The sequence below is a fragment of the Mus musculus genome, chromosome Y, assembly GCF_000001635.26.
Source record: "Mus musculus strain C57BL/6J chromosome Y, GRCm38.p6 C57BL/6J".
NCBI lineage: Eukaryota > Metazoa > Chordata > Mammalia > Rodentia > Muridae > Mus > Mus musculus.
Genome location: NC_000087.7, coordinates 48,667,211 through 48,687,043, shown reverse-complemented (window position 1 = coordinate 48,687,043; position 19,833 = coordinate 48,667,211). Strand labels below are relative to the sequence as shown.

General features: G+C 36.0%; 1 protein-coding gene across 1 annotated transcript; it reads left to right on the top strand.

Annotated features, from left to right (window-relative positions):
• Positions 1–16,584: 16,584 nt before the first annotated feature.
• Gm21281 (predicted gene, 21281) lies at positions 16,585–17,268 on the top strand. The gene has a single exon (XM_017318843.2). The coding sequence runs from the start codon at positions 16,585–16,587 to the stop codon at positions 17,266–17,268; it is 684 nt and encodes a 227-aa protein (XP_017174332.1).
• The last annotated feature ends 2,565 nt before the right edge of the window (positions 17,269–19,833 follow it).

Below are 19,833 nucleotides of genomic sequence, written 5' to 3'. Positions count from 1 at the left end.
TCTGATCCTATCCCCAGGCCCAAAGCTTTTCTCTTCCAAGGGTTCCGAATTCTCTATGGCACTGACCTGTTCAATCCTCTTCCATGAATACGGTCCTCCACCTTCCATTCACCCTCAGATTCCACAGGAAATGGCGATCAGGAGGCTTTTCCTCACTTAGTGGCCTCCTGGGCCTGAGATTCCCCACCCTGTCACACCTCGATTAACTGTACAACAACCCTGATCAGGGCAGATTATCACTTACAGGTCATGTATGAGGAGAACACCTTCACAACTGCACCCTTCTGTGCTTAGCTCCTCAATGGCAAAAAAAAAAAAAAAAAAAAAAAAAAAAAAAGTTGTCAGGAGCCAGACCCGGACAGAAGCCTCAGAGGATCGATCCTTTGTGATGCCAGCTGGAGCAAACAGGTCTCACCAAAGGACTGTGCTGATTGGCTAAATACCCCCTGCACATGCGTTCATGGAATACCAAGTACCAACACTTTGAAGGGAGATTTTAGAAGGTGGGAATAAGCCACTGGCTTTAAGGCAAATGATTTCCAGTTTGTTGGTTGATAAGTGCTTACAAACTTGAAAATCCAGAACAAATATGAAACATATGAAATACAGCAAATGGCTCTACTTAATTTCAGCTGTAGAGGCTCTTGTACGCATTTTTGGTTTTTTATTTATTTATGTGCATAAACATTTAATAATGTGGACTTCTGCATGTACACACGCACACCAGAAGAGTCTATGCTGCCCTAAGAGTTCAGAAGGGAGCATGCACATTTCCTTCAACCCCTGGTACTCTCCTGTCTCTACTTTCCTAGTCCTCAGCTTGATTAGAAGAGTGTGCTATGCAGTGCAGGCCCTCTCTCTCTCACTTATGTGCTTGGCCACTCAGGCCCACTCTCTCACTTAGGCATTAGGCTGGGCAGGCACTCTCTGTCTCTCTCTCTCTCTGTCTCTCTCTGTCTCTCTCTCTGTCTCTCTCTTTGTCTCTTTGTCTCTCTGTCTCTGTCTCTGTCTCTGTCTCTGTCTCTCTCTCTCTCTCTCTCTCTCTCTCTCTCTCACTCTCTCTCACTTAAGTGCTAGGCTGCACATGTCCTCTCTCTCTCTCTTATGTGCTAGACTGCCCAGGGCCCCTCTCTCTCTTATATGCTAGGCTTCCCAGGACCTCTCTCTCACTTAGATGTTAGTCCTTGCAGGCCCTCTTTCTCACTTATGTGCTAGGCTGGGCAGGGCCTCTCTCTCACTTATGTGCTAGCTGCCCAGGTCACCTCTCTCACTTATGTGCTAGGCTGAGAAGCCCCTCTCTCTCACTTATGCCGCAAGAGAGCACTGATTCTCTGAAACTGTGATTGTGCATATGTTATGAGCCACAATGTGAGTGCTTTGTGCCTGGTCCTCTACATAGAACAGGTGCTTTTCTTCTCTTTTTTGTTTTTATTATTATTATTATTATTATTATTATTATTATTATTATTGTTGTTGTTGTTGTTATTATTATTATTATTATTATTGTTATTATTATTATTACTAAATTTCAAGACAGGGATTCTCAGTGTAGCACTGTCTTTCCTGGAACTTACACCAGGCTGGCTTTGAACTCAAAAATCCTTGTCCTCTGCTTCCCAGGTGCTGTGATTGAAGGCATGAACCACCACTGCCCAACCAACAGTTGCTCTTAACAGCTAGTTTTTCCATTTTTTCAACTAGTCTAGTGTGTGTTTCATGTATCCTAGAGCATTCCGCCCATTTACTTGCAGTGTTTTCCTACTTGTGCATTAGATTTTCAAGGCTGGTTTGGTGAAAAGAAATGAAAGGAAGTAGTTAGGCACTTTAATAATAATAATAATAATAATAATAATAATAATAATAATAATAATATAAACATTTTAATGTCTTTAAGTCTATCATTTTTAAAATGTATGAGTGCTCTGTTTATGGGTTCACCTTCATGAAAGAAGGGGACATCAGATCACTTTATATATGGTAGTAAGCCACCATGTTATTGCTGGGAATTGAAATCAGCAACTGTAAAATAACAGCCCCTTCTCATAACTGCTAAGCAATCCCACCAGTTCTAGAAATATGTTTTGATTTAATTTTTATTGCATTATGATAAGAAAATATACATAATTTCAATTTATCTGAATTTGTTAACAACTAAAAACATATTTTGAGTAAACAGACTTACATCACATTCTTCTTTTTATTTTGTACCCCAACTCCTCCAGCTGATGCCCACTCAAAACCTATCAAACCTTTCATTTTTATCATGTTCCTTAATATTTATAAAATATTTAACAATAAAAATGAATATTAAAAAAGTTGTTTGATATAAAACAACAATCAATTGAATAGTCTTATTGATATGTTTGTCTGCAGCAATACTGAAAATACATTTCTCTCATAAATTTTAAATAACTCCAAATATATTAACTGTATGATATATTAAAATAATATATCACTATTAGTTTTTTTGGTGAACATAAATAGTCTTTTGGTTTGTTTGTTGTTTGTTTGTTTTGTTTTTAGGAGATCTTAAAATTCTTGACTTACAGATTATGCTAACAGGACCCTGAAGTTGTCTTGTGTGAGGATAGTCCAGTGACTGGCAAATACAGAAGTGGATGCTCACAATCATCTATTGGATGGAACACAGGACCCCCAATGGAGGAGCTAGAGAAAGTACCCTAGGAACTGAGGTGGTTTGAAACCCTAAATAAGAACAACAATATTAACTAACCAGTACCTCCAGAGCTCATGTCTCTAGTTGAATGTGTAGCAGGGGATGGCCTGGTAGGCCATGTGTGGGGGGAGAGGCCTATGGTTTTGTGAAGGTTATATGCCTCAGCTCAAGGTACTACTATGGCCTGGAGGTGGGAATAGGTATTTTGGGGATCAAGGAGGGGGGAGAGGGGAGGCGGGAGGGGACTTTTGGAATGTAAATGAAGAAAGTATCTAATAAATATAAAATTAATATAAAATCTTGGCTTACTGTGATACAAAAAAAAAAGAAAAAAAGAAGAACAGTTTATGGACACTGGATTTCATTGAAATAAGGCTGCCCTTGAATGTCCCTCACATCACCAAAGTATTTTACCTCCATAGTAGCTAAGGGAAGAGTTGACATATCTGCTGCAGCAAGGAATGAACTGTAGGCATTATTTTTGGATACTAATTTCCTGCTATGTACAAAGCTATTTGATTTGAGTGATTGTTGTCATTCTCAGGCCACAGGTAACAGGGTACATTCACTTAAGGAATGGGTGTTTATTAAGATGGTCTATTCATGATGTCATTGATCAACAGTTTCAATGAAGAATTGTTCTGCTTCGAGAGTGTCACAGACGTTAGTTGATGATAGAATTCAGTTTCATTGGATGTGATGTTTTTTGCAAAAGCATTCATCTCAGAATAATAGTAACTTTATTGCAAACTTGAAAAATGGAAAAACTCAGAGTAGAAGTGGAAGCTAAAATACTACCACCTTTTTGCTACTGTGATGACAGATGACTGATAAATCCTCTCTCACTCTTTGTAGGAATGTGTAAACAGGAACAATCAGCAATGGGTTTGGCTAAGATTGTTTTCCTGCTGTCCAAACCCTGTTACTCAGTATGCTTTGTGGTGGCCAGGAAGCTGAGTTCCTGAGGAAGTAAAGTTCTGGAGGAAGCATGGTAGGCAGAAGTCTCTGTGGAGGGAGTCAGTGAACTGTTGAAAGATGGTTAATCCTGGTTCAGCTGGGGGTCCCAGTGGGATGATGGTGGAGGGATGGAGGTGTTACTAAAGGAGAAAGGAGAGCAGGTGACCCTCATTGGACTCCTGTGGTTAATGCTTCTGGGTTCACAATCCACTTTACCCAAGAAAAACAGAGAACTTTTTCGCTATGGGCAGGAGATTGAACAAATTATCACCTAGGTGAAACCAGGAAGGCTAGGGAATTGGAGACCCTAAAAGTATTCTTGGGGCCTGGGGATGTGAGTTGTGAGTAAACTGGCGGTCAGTTACTGGTGGAAACAGACTAGATCCTTTTCTGTACTGCTGCTGCCCACCAGGAATTCAAAAAACAAACTGAAGACCAGTCTTCATTTTCCTTTACCTGGTTTTGAAAGGCCAGATTTCCAAAATTTGCGTATATAGGCGCCAAAGTGCTTCCAAATCCAGAGGCTCCTCTCAACCTCAGAAGAGCTGGTACTTCAGACATGATTCAGGGAAGGCTGTGTTTATGTATGTGTTGTTTTGGTATAGGAAGGTAAGCTCTAAGTCTGTATCTCAGTATTATCTTAGCACATGTGCAGTTTGGACTGGCCTTGAAAATGAAGTACTCAGCCTTACAAATTTACTGGGGCCTAAGGAAACATGTCTTCTATATTTTTTATACTTAAATTTTATTTTTTATTTATTTATTTTTTCATTGTTGAAGATTGAATCCAGAGCTTCTTTGTGTAGCATTAAAATATAAGTCCAGTCAGGCGAAAAGTATTTCATTAATATTTGCAAAAAAAATAATAATAATAATTGTTTATATATCTTGTTGTATTACCAAACAAGAACAGAATCTTCAGTAACTAATGATAATTAAAATGCAAATTCTGAAGAAGTAATTGGAGATACACTGTATTATGTTCAAACTTATTATTTCCTTCTTAGTGTAAGTATTTCAATGAAAGTATAATTGATTGTATAGCAAGTAATCTATGTTAACATTTTGTATATGATGTATATTCCAAACAATAATTCTGTATGATTAATCTTTAATTTTAATGGTTTTCTTGGAGGGTATAGTGTTGTGGGTCAAACTCTCATTGTCATGCCTGTATGTCAAAAGCTGAGCCATCAAACTCTAAGATCTGCATCTGTACTTTTTAAAACATTAATTTCTTTATAGATTCCCAGTACAAAATCTTCAGGGAAAATTTGAAGGTACATTTTTGGATATATAATTTTTTAAACTATATAGTATTAGCATAATTTCTATATTAGGAAATATTAGTTAATATACTGTATGACATCATAGTGAATTATTCTTTTTATATGTAGTATTTTGTAACTATTTTTATTTTTATTTATTTATCTATCTATCTATTTATTTATTTATTTTTACTAGATATTATGTTTCTTTACATTTCAAATATTAGTCATTTCTTTGTTTCACCCCAGATAATCCCTATTCCATTTACCCTCTCTGTGTTTTTATGAGGGTCTCCTCCATCTTTCAATTTTACCCTCCCCACCCTGGTACATGCCTACACTGGGGAATCAAGCCTTCACAGGACCAAGAACCTCTCCTCCCACAGATGTCTGACAAGGTCATACTCTGCTATATATGCAGCTGGAACCATGGGTTGGTGCTTAGTCCCTGGGTGCTCTGGACAGTCTGGTTGGTTCATATTGTTGTTATTCCTATAAGGTTGCAAACCCATTCAGCTCCTTCAGTTCTTCCTGTATCTTGTCTACTGGGAACCCCATGATCAGTCTGATATTTGTCTGTGAGCATCAGCCTCTTTTCTTGCCAAGAAATGGCTGAGCTTCTCAGGAGATAGCCATATTTGGCTCCTGTCAGCAAGCAAGTGTTGGTATCCACAATAGTGACTGGGTTTGGTGTCTGTATATGGGATGGATCCACAGGTTGGGCAAACAATGGATAGTTATTCCTTCAGTCTCTGCTCTGCACTTTGTCTCCATATTTTTTTCCAAGGAGTATTTTGTTCCCCATTCTAAGAGGGATTGAAACACCCACACTCTCATCTTCCTTCTGCTTGAGCTTCATGTGGTCTGTGAATTACATTTTGGATATTCTGAATTTTTAGAATAATATCCCTTTATCAGTGAATGTGTACCATGTTTATAGTTTTGGGATTGGGTTACCTCACACAGGATGATATACTTTATATCCTTCCATTTGCCTGTGTATTTAATAAAGTCATTGTCTTTGTATCATTTGCATATATTTTTATCTCTATTGCTCTATTCTACAGCTTGAGGTCGAGGATGTTTCCCCCTGTACTTCTTTTATTGTTGAGAATAGTTTTTCAATATCCTGGATTTTTTTTTATTTCAGATGATTTTGTAAATTGTTCTTTCTATCTTTATGAATAATTGACCTTGAATTTTGATTGTGATTTCACTGAATTTATAGATTGCTTTTGGCAAGATCACCATTTTTACTGAATTAATCGTGCCAATCTATGAGCATGGTAGGTCTTTCCATTTTCTGAGATTTTCAATTTCTTTCTTCAGAGACTTGAAGTTCTTGTCACACAGATCTTTCACTTGCTTGGTGCGAGTAACAGAAAAGTATTTTCTACTTTAAGTAAATGTTAATGAGACTTTAAATTTTGATTTACATTTGTTGTGGAAATATGGAAGTATTGCACAAAGTTTTAGAAATGTACTTTATGGTTTATTATGTTTAACAGTATAGAAAAAATCAGTTACATAATCAGGCAATTTGTATATTTTAATTGAATTATGTTTTACACTAAGTCTTAACTGAGTCAATATAGGAAAAAAAATTAGACTTTCTATTTGGTAGAACAGAATAAAACCCTACTTTGAAATACAATTAATTTACTAAAAAAGATTACCTATCTATCTATCTATCTATCTATCTATCTATCTATCTATCTATCTATCTATCTATCTATCTATCTATCATCTATCTACCTCTCTATTTTCTATCTATCTATCTATCATCTATCTATCTATCTATCTATCTATCTATCTATCTATCTATCTATCTGTCTGTCTGTAAACTTTAATTTTGAAAATCTAAAACATAAAATAAAACTTCTCTGATAATCTCTTAGAAAAAAAAATCTGCAATTACTTCCCATTAGATGATTTTTTACTGCTATTTTTCTTTTTATAGTATGAAAAGAACAATTTAATTTTTTTGAGCGTTCCTTTCCTATTTGTATAAATTTGACTGCTTTCATTACTTTGCTTTACAGGGTCATGATTAACAACAAATTATATGAGCAGTATAAAAATATGTTTCAGAAGTTGTATGTGGGTGTAGAGAAATTCGATAAAGAACAAGAAAAACAAGTGGTTGGTATAGTAAGTAACTTTATAATTAACCTCGTATACCTATGTATCAATTAGGAATGGAGAAACTAGCCTTGTGTTCAACACTTGAAACTAAATTAAGTCTCATTATCTAACTATCCTTGGTTCTGTTCAAGTCCTACTGAATTGTAAATCAGAGAGGTATGGTCACATACTATACCAATGAAAACCACTAAGAATTTTAACGGAGACGAGATCATAAATTTCCAAGAGACAGACATTTGCTGAGAGATGAAGAGAGGATTACCAGTTTTTACAATATGTCAGCCTCAGGTATAGTTGAAAGATAGAGAAAGATTACTTACTGTTGTCATCTGGACTCTGTCGTTAATTTTAGAAAACCAAATCAAACTAGCAAAGTAGTTTTAAAATCCTAAACTTAGTCCCTATTTAGTAAAAAAAAAAAAAAAAAAAAAAAAGTGTATGGAAACAACTTTCCTAACAACCATGGCAAAATAATCCTGTGTAATAATATCACCAAACTATTTTAGATCGTCTCCCCGTTAATGTAACAATCATTGTAGTCATCAAATGGTTTCCAAGTAAGATCTGAGGCAATTACCATACTAACCATTTTTTTTTTGGTTGGTTAATTGTTTGGGGGGTATTCAATTTGAAATAAACAGGAGATCATTTCCTGCATGAGAACAACGTGGAGGGAGCTGCCATTTTGAGTCAGTTCAGGAAACAGATAGGGACTAAAGATAAAAAATAAATAAATACTCCAAATGAAGGCAATTTTTAAACCTTTCATAGCATGGCAAAAAACACTGTAGTCATTTACATACCAAAAGCTAGAACCTCTTTGTAGTGTTGGCATTGGGCTTACCATCCTAGTCTCAGTATACTAACTTACTTGAAAATTATCATAAAAACATACACTGAATATTTTGTCTTTAGATCTCTAAAAACCTCAGAAAAACTTATCAAAATAACAGACTACAATAAATTCAAGAGAATCAGTTTCATTTTATTTCAAAAAAATTTAGGCTTTTTATAATATTAAATATTTGTTATGAGTAATTCTAGCTCATTTGGTCATAAATATATATGTTTTTAGGAAAATAATTCTAAAAACTTAAAATGCATGTTTTGTATTATTATGTATAACATTGGCAAATTAGATAAGACATGCTCATTCATGTTAAACTCATAAATCTACTCCTATTTCCTGAATCTCTTAAAAATCAGAAACCTCGCTAGGCAAGATCTTAAACTACTGTTCTCCTGTAGGCCATGACATTTTTAGCAGATATTTAAATGTATTAACTGATCTACTAATGAGTAGAAATCTGAAAGACCAGAATCTCTGTTGCCTTTCACATAATGACTCTATTCAATGTAAACTATGACTACAATTAGAAAAATACTGAAATCCTAAAGTCAAATCCTCACCTCTTTTATCAGTCATAGAAAATCTTTTAATAGCTATGATACTGTAATCTGTAATCCCAGCACTTGGCAGTTGAATGCAAGAGGATCAAGGCCTTTGACTGTCCATAGCTATATAGCAAGTTTGAGGTCAGCATGAGTAATGTAGGACTGTCTCAAATAAACCTGTCCCCTACAAATCAAACAGAAATATAATGTTAGTATAAAGATATAAAAATAGTAAATATTGCTGTCACTTCAGTAGGAAATTGTTGACCAGAAATACTAAAATAAATGTACAATTGGAATTTTTTTACTATACTTTTGAAGGGAAAACTATTGAAATCTGGATATCCATAGAGTTCCCTGTTTAGAACATTATCCTGACAGCATATAGCCCAGAACTGGTAAGAAGCAAGGCTTGGAGAATCACAGGAGTTGCCTTGACCAGACTTTAGAGATGGCAGCAAATAACTGTAAGTATCACCTGTTATTTTAGACTGAGGAAGTGCAATTGATGATGACATGTTCCAATATAATAATAGAAAAACAAACAAACAAAAAAACTAGTATTTCTGCTTTAGATCTTGGCAGGGCCATTCTAGCCCCATCGTTTGACAAAAGCACAGCACACCTCAGAAAATTGTTTTGATGACATCAACAATTGTCAGACTTAAAATCTATTGATGTGCTTCAAACTTCTCTCATCTTCTGGGGTTATACATGGTGGTATTTATGAGACCTCTAAATGATCCCTAGGAATAGGAGCATAGTGTGTAGAGTTGGGAGAGGATATATAGACTGGAGAGATAAAATGGGAAGCATGGTGATCCTTGGATTGCCTGTGCCATATACCTTTGCAGTTGTGGTAATAGATTCAGTGCAGATTGACACTATGAGCACTACCCTAGCACACAGTACAGTGCTTTCTTTTCTTTTTCCGGGCTTTTGCCTGTGACAGGGAATGTAGCTTGGATACTACTGGGTATTGTGTGGAAGATAACAATCATTGGATCAGTTCAAAGCTTTGGGAGCTGCCAGTTAATAGGCTAAGCTTCCGACTACATCCTACCAATGGATAACTAGGGTCCAGTCTAGATGAACTTCTGGATCCCCAGGATACATGAATAGCATGCAGTATTCTAGAGTAGTATCCAGCTTAATGATACTTCTGTTGCTCTTGTGTCTTTCCCTCTTCTGTATCCCCCAAGTTCATTCTGCTTTCTTGGCATGACTCACAAATGAGCCTTTGTGTATTATCCTGTGGTATATGAGAGGAGTTGTCTGAATAGAGATGAAATATTGAGTCATGGCAAACACAACTGTGGAAATGGAAACCATCCAGGGGCAAATTTTGTAAAATTAACATAGTCTGTGAAAGAAAAATGCTTTTGCTTTCAGAAGGAGAGTGAATGGAGTTTTTTACTAAGCTGGAAGGGGGCTAATAAAGACCCTTTTTAACTGGAGAATTTAATAAGAATTAACCAAAACCCAGGTGCAATTATTCTTACAGGAGTGAACTGGATAGATGGGTAGAGTTTGGCTAGTATAAGATACTTGATTTAATGACTTTTGAGGTCCTTTTTCGAAATCATGATCAATAAATTCTGCCCTCTGTGACATATCTACTATATTTGTTTGAAAGATGAATAAACTAGGATACATAGATATAGCTTTATAGTATAGTTCTTGAACTTTCATGATGTGACAATTAAATCTGTATGATCAAGACATATTTAGAGCTCTGCATTAGGCACACATAATCTATAGCTCCTGGGGACATACACGCAAATGAACAAAAATGACTTTATAGTGTTTCTTGTTTTCAGAATGGAATACATTTTATAAATAATCTAAAAGCAATAGGTTCAGTTTCTATGTTCTTAGAGACATAACCTTAAAGACCCTAAAAACTCTAAAAAATAAAAAAGAAAAAAGAAGAGAAAAGTAAATAAACTTGAAGCTTTAAATAAACAATAAAAACCCTAAAACAAACAAACAAACAAACAAACAAAAACATAAAATTTTTGAAAAAATAAAACTAAAAGAACCTAAAACCCTAAAGAAAAACAAACAAACAAACAAAATCAACAAAAAAATTCTAGATCTCTACAAAGACCAAAAAAAACATAAAATAATTACCACAAACAAACAAACAAGGAAAGAACAATAGCCACACTAAGCCTTAAAAAAAAAATCTTGCCAAATACACTGAGAACAACCCTAAAATCATTTAAAAGCCGTAAAAAAAAAACCCTAAAACAATAAAGCAAAACCTAAAACCCTAAAAAACCCTAAAATTATTAAACAAACACTAAATGACCCAAAAAAGCTATTTTTTAAATTCTTAATTAACATTTTTAAAACCCTAAAATTCTATAAATAAGAAAACACAAGAACTCTAAAAAGACCCTAAAAAAATTATAAAACCCTAAAAAAAAAAAATCCAAAAACTCTACAAGTCTAGATCCCTAATGAGACAATAAAAAAGCAATTAAAAAAAAAAAAGAAAATGAAAAGATACAAAACCACCACCCCAACAACTACAAATTCTTCTGCCTTAAAAAATCGCCAAAAACACTGGAAAAGAAAATCATTTTCCAAACCTTATTAAAAAAAATGCTTAAAACAATTTTTAAAAATTCCTTAATTAAATTAAAACAAAACAAAACTAAAAAATAAAGAAATACCCTAAAATACTTTTTTTTTCTTATAAAAGAAAACATTTATTTGGGGGCTTGCTCACAGTTTGAAAGGGTTAGTCCATTATCATCATGGTGGGAAGCAGACAGGCATGGTGGCAGAGAGGTAGCTGAGAGCTTCGAATCCTGATCTGAAAGCAGCCAGGAGAGAGAGTGAGGGGGAGAGACAGAGAGAGACAGAGAGAGAGAGAGACAGACAGAGAGAGAGAGAGAGAGAGAGAGAGAGAGACAGAGACAGAGACAGAGACAGAGACAGAGAGAGACAGAGAGAAACAGAGACAGAGACAGAGACAGAGACATAGTTTCAAAGTCCTGGTATGGACTTTGAAACCTTAAAGATCACTCCTTACTAGGAGTGATCACACCTGCTCCAACAAGGCCACAACTCCTAATCCTTCCCAAACACTTCCATTAACCAGGGAATCAAGCAGTCAAGCATATAAGCCTAAGTGAGGTTGTCTTATTCAGAACAAGACACTCATTAAACCTTGTAACAAAGCCAAGTTGAAAAGCAGTACTGTACAAGTGTTATGAGAAAAGTTGCTGGGACCAGGCTTACATTGCAATGCAGTGACCTGGCAACTCACTCAACAACAGTAAAAAGACCCACAAGAACTGTAAAACCCTAAAAAAAGTTCCTTTAAAAAGTTCTAAAAACACATCAAAACTCTGAAACTCAAAATAAAATCCTTGAAAACCCGCTTAAAAAAGCAAAACAAAAAAACAAACATACAAACAAACAAACAACAACAAAAAAAACCTACAATACCCTGAAACCCTAAGTAAAATCCTGAGACTATAAAATCAATCCTACCCTCCCCCAAAATACCTACAAAACCCTGAAACATTAACTAAAATCCTAAGATAAAAAAATAACCCTAAGCCTATATAAAAAAGCAAACACACACACAAGAAAACAAAAAACCCTTACAAAATCCTAAAACCCTATAAAACACTAAAAGTATAAAAAGAAACAAAAACAAAACAAAACACAACAAAAAGAAGAACAAAATCACACAAAAAACTACAATTATCCTAAAATTATTTATAAACACTAAAAAGCCCTAAAACCCTGAAATACCTTAAATAAATAAATAAATAAATGAATAAATAAATAAATAAATAAAATAAAAATAAACCTCAACCCTACCCAAAACAAACAAACAAACAAACAAACAAAAAACTTATAAGGACAAAAAACCTACCAAATTTAAAACCATTAAAACCCCAAAACTCTAAATAACACAAAGGGCTTTACCCTCCCGCACACCCCCCCCTCTAAAAAAAAAAAAAAAAACCTGAAAACTGTAAAATACTAAAAAGCCCGAAAAAAGCCCAAAACATTAGAAAAAGTAAATCAAAAGAAAAAAAAATCTAGAATCTTTAAACAAATACTGAAATAGTCCTAAAATACAAAAAAAAAAAAAAGAAAAAAGAAAAAAAAAAGAAAAAGAAGAGAAAAATAAAATTCTGAAAACACACCTATTAGCTAGGCAGTCATTCAACTTACAGAGTTTAGCCTGCTTCTGAGTGCTGGTATTAAAGGGGAATAAAACTATACTTGACTCCTTTTTGTTTGTATAATTGTTTTCTAAAATTTTTTTTTTCTCTGTGGGTAAGTATATGTGTGTGTGCGTGTGTGTGTGTCTGTGTGTGTGTGTGTTGTCCAAAGAGGTCATCAGATCTTCTAGAACTAGAATTGCAGGTGGTTGTGAACAACCATGTGGGTGTTAGAAATTGAACCCTGGTCCTGTGCAAAAGCAATCAGTGGGCCTAAGCAGTGAGCTATCTCCTCAGTCCTTTCTGCTTGCTCTAATCTCTACTTCACTATTCATCTTGCCTAAATATGTCTTTATTCCTACTTCTTCTGTCTGTTTTTATGTGATGAATTCTTGTTTGCTTTTCTCTTGTTTCTCCAATTACAGCACCAAGATTCTTCATTTCCTTTTGTTTTGGAAGATTCTCAAGGAATCTTAAATCCAGACTTTAGGGCAGTTATTTAAAATTCACACCTGGGGATTAATCTTCAGAAAATTATTTTTGGGAAAAACATGTGATTATTTCAACATCTATAGTAGTGTGGGGGCATTATTCTCCCTACGTCATGTACACTTAAGATCTTTAGATACCTCCTTCCCTGTGATAGCCTTGCAGCTCACTGAGTGACATGTGCATTTGATGATAAATGATACACAAACTTTGAAGCACCTTACCATATCCTGTCACCCATATCATGTTCAACATAGCAAGAACCACAAGTGAGTTGAAAAATACAAATACATTTTTTAGTGTCTTGAAGCTAAAATCCCCAAATTAATCAAAATATTATTTGGACTCTGTTACTTTATACCAGTGTTTTTTTTAAGTGTACAAGTCGCAGGCCTTTTCTGTGACCCTTTGCACAGGTTTACAGTGTCCTTTTACCATCTTCATCCTCCCCACTATCCTCCATTGCTATCAGATCTCCCCCCTCCTGCTGCGCTTACTCTTCCAAAATACCTCCTATTTTTTAATGTCCCTTATTAAATTTATATTTTTACAATAGTCATTTTGAGTTTTACTTGTCTAACCTAATATATAGTATTTAACCATTCCATCCATTTTTTTGAAAACAAAGCGCTGCACTAATACACATAGATGAGAAATATATTTCTCTCTCTCTCTCTCTCTCTCTCTCTCTCTCTCTCTCTCTATCTCTCTCTCTCTCCTTCTGTCTCTCATTTTTAAGGCATTCATCCAGTAGTTGACATCTTAAATCACTCCATAGCATGTATGTTTCATACAGTGAGGCAATCAATATTGATGATATGGATATGTAGTGGTCCTTCTTAGATTTTTTTTTTTTTTGTGAACTTAAATCAACCTGGGAAGATAGAATCTCAGATAAAGATCCTCCATCACATTGGCCTGTTGCCACACCTTAAGGAATGATTTTTTTTTTGATGACTGTTGTTGAAGGATCTAGCTCTCTATGGATAGTGTCATATCCTATGAAGATGATGTACAGGGTACGGTGGGGACCGTGGAAGGTACTGAAAAGGATTTTTTTTGAAGAACTGAAGATCTATGTGCCATGAACAATTAAAGTGTCCTCTAATTTGTAAGTAAATTTTATACATACCTGTGTCCAGTATTCTGTCTACACATATTTCAAAACTAAAATTACCTCATCTATTTCATCCTGTTTTACTGCATTTAATCTATGAAATTACTTATAATCAGAAGTGCTGGTAAATTTTAAAAACCTTTAAAATATGACTGGGAGATATCAGGTTTTTTTTTTTTAATTTTATCACAACTTTGTAAGCATGCCCAAGATCTATGTTGTCCTCTTACTTTCCAAAGAATCCATAATTCATGATTGCCATTGGTTTCAATACATGTCATTTAACCCTGTCAAATTCCAGGTTTGTTTGCATAAAAATAGTCCTCCTCTAACTGTGGGTTTTCATAAAGTGAAAATTGGTGTGCTATCCAGTGTGCTGCCTCAAAGAATCTGGCAATATTTATGATAAGAAGCACAGCTTAAAAATAACCAAGGGAAAGGTTGGAACATGAAAAATAACCACCATGGATGTTGTCAAGGCAGAAACCGAAGACTTTCTCAGAACGAAAATAAAAACAAAAATGAAACAAAACAAAACACAAACCAAACAAATAAATAAAAATTCAACAACCAAACAATAAAAACCATGCAAGGGTGTAATTCTTTGGCAGAATATTACTCAGATCATCAGGCCTTTCAGTTGGGATTTCATTTACTATTTCTAGGAGGCCATATGAAAAGGTAAATTCGAGATGCTGAATGTTTCTGAGTGTAACTAGGGAAGGAACCAGCCTGAGAGGGGTTCTATGATGTAAGCTGAACTAGGGTGATGTCACAGAGCACTGGCTGGAGTTTGCGCATCTATTCCACTTGGAGGCGCTAGAATCCATTCAAGGTGAGTTCACTATCTTCACAGTGGTGTGTCAAAGCCAGGTCATTTTTTCCCACAGGCTTTTGGTGCCTGGTCTGTATCAGGAGATCTTGACGACTAGGATATTTTTCTATGGGTAAGTACATTTATGAAGTAATTGGGACCCTCATAGCTACAGAAAGCTAAAAATTTTCTCTACTACAGTGAGTTACTGTACATTCTACTTTCCCCATGTTTATTAGCAAGGGAGATGAATGGTCTAGGTTAGTTTATCTCCTGAATTTATTATCCTTGCTAACCATATCTAGATCACAATTCCACTAAAATGCCAAAGCTCCTGTTTGTCCATGTGCATGTTAGAAGTTATTAGTTCTAAAAGGCTGATATTGCCTCGACTTTTTGAGTTGTTCTTGAAATCAGTGATGCAATGGCTTCATCGAATAATTCTGAAGCTGGGTCAGGAGAAACAATAAAGAAGGACAGTGGTGTGCTGTGTCCCTGGGAAGATATTTGTGAATGCAAGAACTTAGCTCAGAGCTTACGCGTACAAGAGAATCATGGTGACCCCTCTGGCCTTTTTTTTTTTTTTTCTCTTCTTCTTGATCATTGGGGGTAATTGTCATAGCACCACCTAAGTTGACATAGAAATTCAAGGAGAGGATCCTCATCAGAGACAAATTTACTCAGGTCTGAAGAAATAAATGTTGATCTGAGTATGTTATTCTGAGCTCTAGAGAATTACTTGTTAATTACACTATTTTTATTTCCTTGTTTCCCTTGTTTCTTTGTTTCTTTGTTTGTTTGTTTGCTTGCTTGGTTAATTTTATTTGAGTTTCTGTATGTTTAGATTTGGCTGTCAGGAAACTCACTGTGTAGACCAGACTAGTCTTTCTCTCACTAAGGTCTGCCTCACTCTGCCTCTTGAGTACTATGATTAAAGTTATGGGTCACTACCACTTCCTATTAACTTCTCCATTTGATTGTTTGTTTTGTTATTTTTTGTTTGAATTTCTCTTTTGTTTGTTTTTCGTTTGATTTTCATTTGTTTTCTTTTACTTGATGTTGTTGTTGTTGTTGTTGTTGAGACAGGGTTCCTCTCTATAGCACTGACTGCCCTGGAACTCACTTTGTAGACCAGGCTGGTCTCTAATTTAGAAATCTGCCTGTCCTTGCCTTCTGAGTTCTGGGATTAAATGTGTGTACCACCATGGCTGACTTATTAACTTCTTATTTTTATAAAATTAATTTTAGGAGCTCAAAACTGTTTAGCACAATCTTCTTCACCTGCTCAGAAGTTCTCTTAGAGAAGAGTCTTGGTCCAGCATTCACTCCCAACCCATAACCATTGCCCATCAGGAATTCATATATATGACAGAGGCAACAGCATTGCGTCTGGTTTAAACGGGCAAGATCTTCAGTCCCAGGCAATGAGCAAGTATGATATTTGAAGGGAATGGAAGCCACAAGACAGTGTGATCTACCACAACAGGTCTACAGCCAGGTAGAAGACAATACATCTGAAGAGTCTGAGCATGACATCACTCAAGAAGAAGAGTAGGAGGAAGCCTTCTTCCCAGGCCCTGGGGAATATTGTTGGCTGCAGAATTTCTCACGGGTGGAAGGAAGGTAATGAGCCTGTCACCCATTGGAAGGCCATCATTCTAGGTCAACTGCCAACAAACCCTTCTCTTTATTTGGTGAAGTATGACGGAATTGACAGTGTCTACGGACAGGAGCTCCACAGCGATGAGAGGATTTTAAATCTTAAGGTCTTGCCTCACAAAGTAGTTTTTCCTCAGGTGAGGGATGTCCACCTCGCAGGCGCACTGGTTGGCAGAGAGGTACAACACAAATTTGAGGGGAAAGATGGCTCTGAGGACAACTGGAGTGGGATGGTGCTAGCCCAGGTGCCATTCTTACAGGACTATTTTTACATTTCCTACAAGAAGGATCCGGTCCTCTACGTCTATCAGCTCCTGGATGACTACAAGGAAGGTAACCTCCACATCATTCCAGAGACCCCTCTGGCTGAGGCGAGATCAGGTGATGACAATGACTTCTTAATAGGTTCCTGGGTGCAGTACACCAGAGATGATGGATCCAAAAAGTTTAGAAAGGTTGTTTACAAAGTTCTAGCCAATCCTACTGTGTACTTTATCAAATTTCTCGGTGACCTCCATATCTATGTCTATACTCTGGTGTCAAATATCACTTAAATTGAAAAAAAATCACAAAGTACAGAAATGTAAAATTATAAGATTGAAAAAAAAATGTTTGTTTTCCTGTGTTGGGTACCTATGGGTCTTTGACAACCTCAGTATCTTTGTCAATAAAATTTGTTTTGTTCTAAAAATTAATACGTGTGACATGACATGCTTTTAGTGAACACTTTGTTGGAAGAGATGGACTATGGTAGAAAGAACATCAAAGGAAGATGAAAGTTGCAACGCAGGCTGTGAACAGTGCATACATCTAATATCACACAGGCTAAAATGGACAGGACTTAGATTCTGTGGTCTGCATAGTGAGCAAAGAATTGGAGATATGACTTAGAGGAGCAGGGATGGCAGCAAAAAATGGATTTTTAGGAAGAAGCAGAGAAAGACAGGACATAGATAGAATCTCTGGTATGAAGTCTGAGGGAGAAACAACAAGTTGGGGAAAAAGTGATAGATAAAAGGAATGTGGCCTTGTTACACAAAGTGCAACCCAGAAAACTGATCCAAAGAGATTCAGAAATCAGACAAAATAAGGTTTCATTTGAATAATGAAACCAAATGAAACTTGTCTCTCATTTTAAGATTTATTATCTTTATTTATATGGGTGGGAGTAGGGCATGAGCTTGAGAGTATAGGTGACCACAGAGATATGAGTTGTCAGATCCCATGGAGCTGGCATTAAAGCTGACTGTTAACCATTGGATATGAATTCAAGAAAACAAATCCATTTTTTTTTGCAGTACAGTAGTGCTCTTGACAACATGGTCATCTATTCCCATTAAGATATCTTTTTAAGAAATCCAATATTAACATGCAGAAAAGAGACCAGGTAGAAGTTAAGAAAGATTAAATTGATGGTGACCTTTAAAAACAATAAAGGACACACAAAGGACTAGAGGACACTGAGGGACAAATGAATTCTAAGATGAAGTTCTCAAAATGTGAAGCAGAAGACCCAGGAAGAATAGAAATTTTGTGCAAATAGTTAAAATTGGGCATATCCACATTAGGTTCTTTGGTTTCTTAACAAATAGCCAGCTGATCAGATCAAAGAGTAATTTAAAAGAGAAAATGAATAAACTGTGAGATAATATATGGTGGGGCGTGGATCCTGAGTTCTTTCCCTGTGCAATCTTTGCCTGGGATGAATCCTGTGATCTTTTGGAGGTCTCTGTTGAGTGCCCCAGATGACCATCAAAAAGCTCACCACTGGCCTGTTCCCCTGGCTCTCCTCCAAACATCTGACTCCCAACATACCTATGTACCATTTCAGCCTGTCTATTCCCTGGAAATTCCTGTCTCAAATTTATGTGTGACCTCCTTCTCATAAAACAGTGAAGGTGTACTCAATGCATATGTGCTGATCTCTTTTCTATGCCAGTTCTCATGGGTTTCAAACTCTATGAGGTTGCCCAATATGTTGGTCACTACTCCTGAGTAGCCCCTGTGCTTCATGGGGGTCTTAATGGGTCCCATATGCACTCTGAGTGTTTCTTTTGTTTGTTTGTTTGGTTGGTTTTATTGTTGTTGTAGGTTTTTTGTTTGTTTTTGTTTTGTTTGTTTGTTTTTGTATTGTTTTTTGTTTTTGTTTTTAGTCAGGCTTGTCATGGACTCAATCATTTGTGTTTTTTCTCTAGAATAAGTTTGAATGCCAAATGACTTGAAAATACTCTTTATTGTTGATTAATTTTGATATCTGGGAGAGTTTCTATGCTAGCTGGATGTCTTAATTAGGGTTTCAATGCTGTGAAAAACCACTATGACTAAGACAACTCATTAGAGACATTTCATTAGGGCTTTTCAACATTTCATTGCAGTTTCAGAGGTTCAGTCCACTATCATCAAGGAAGTGAACATGCAAGTGTCTGGGCATATGTAGTGGTGGAGAGGAAGCTTAGAGTCTTCTGCATGCAGGGATGTTGTCTTCCACACTGAGCAGAGCTTTAAAGCCTCACAGTGATATGCTTCCTCCAAAAAGGCCACACCCACTCCTACAAGGCCACACCTCCTCATAGGCCAACTACATTCAGAGTGCCATACTGGTTTCATAGCAACTTGAAAAGATCTAGAGTCTTGCAAGAGGAGGAGCCTCAGTTGAGAAAATGCCTCATTAAGATCAAGCTTTTAGGAATTTTCTTAATTGGTGGGAGAAGACCCAGTTCATTGTGGGTGGGGACACCCTTGTGGTGGTAGTCTTGTGCTCCTTATGGAAGCAAGACTTAAGGAGCATGTCAATAAGCATCACCACTCCATGGCCTATGCATGAGCTTCTGGCTCCAGGAACCTGTGTTGTTTCAGTTTCTTTCCAAACTACTTTGATGATGAACAGCAATGTGGAATATAAGCTGAATAAAACTTTTGCTATTGAATTAGCTCTTTGGACATGGTATGTTCTTACAACAATAGAAACCTTAAGTAAGACAATTTCTTAGAGGAACAAAATATCTAATACTACCACTGTCACTTATCCTATAAGGACAAATAATGTGTAGATATTTTATTTTAATTTAAAGGTAAGATATTCTCATGTATATAATGACATGCAATTGTTCTAGTTTGCT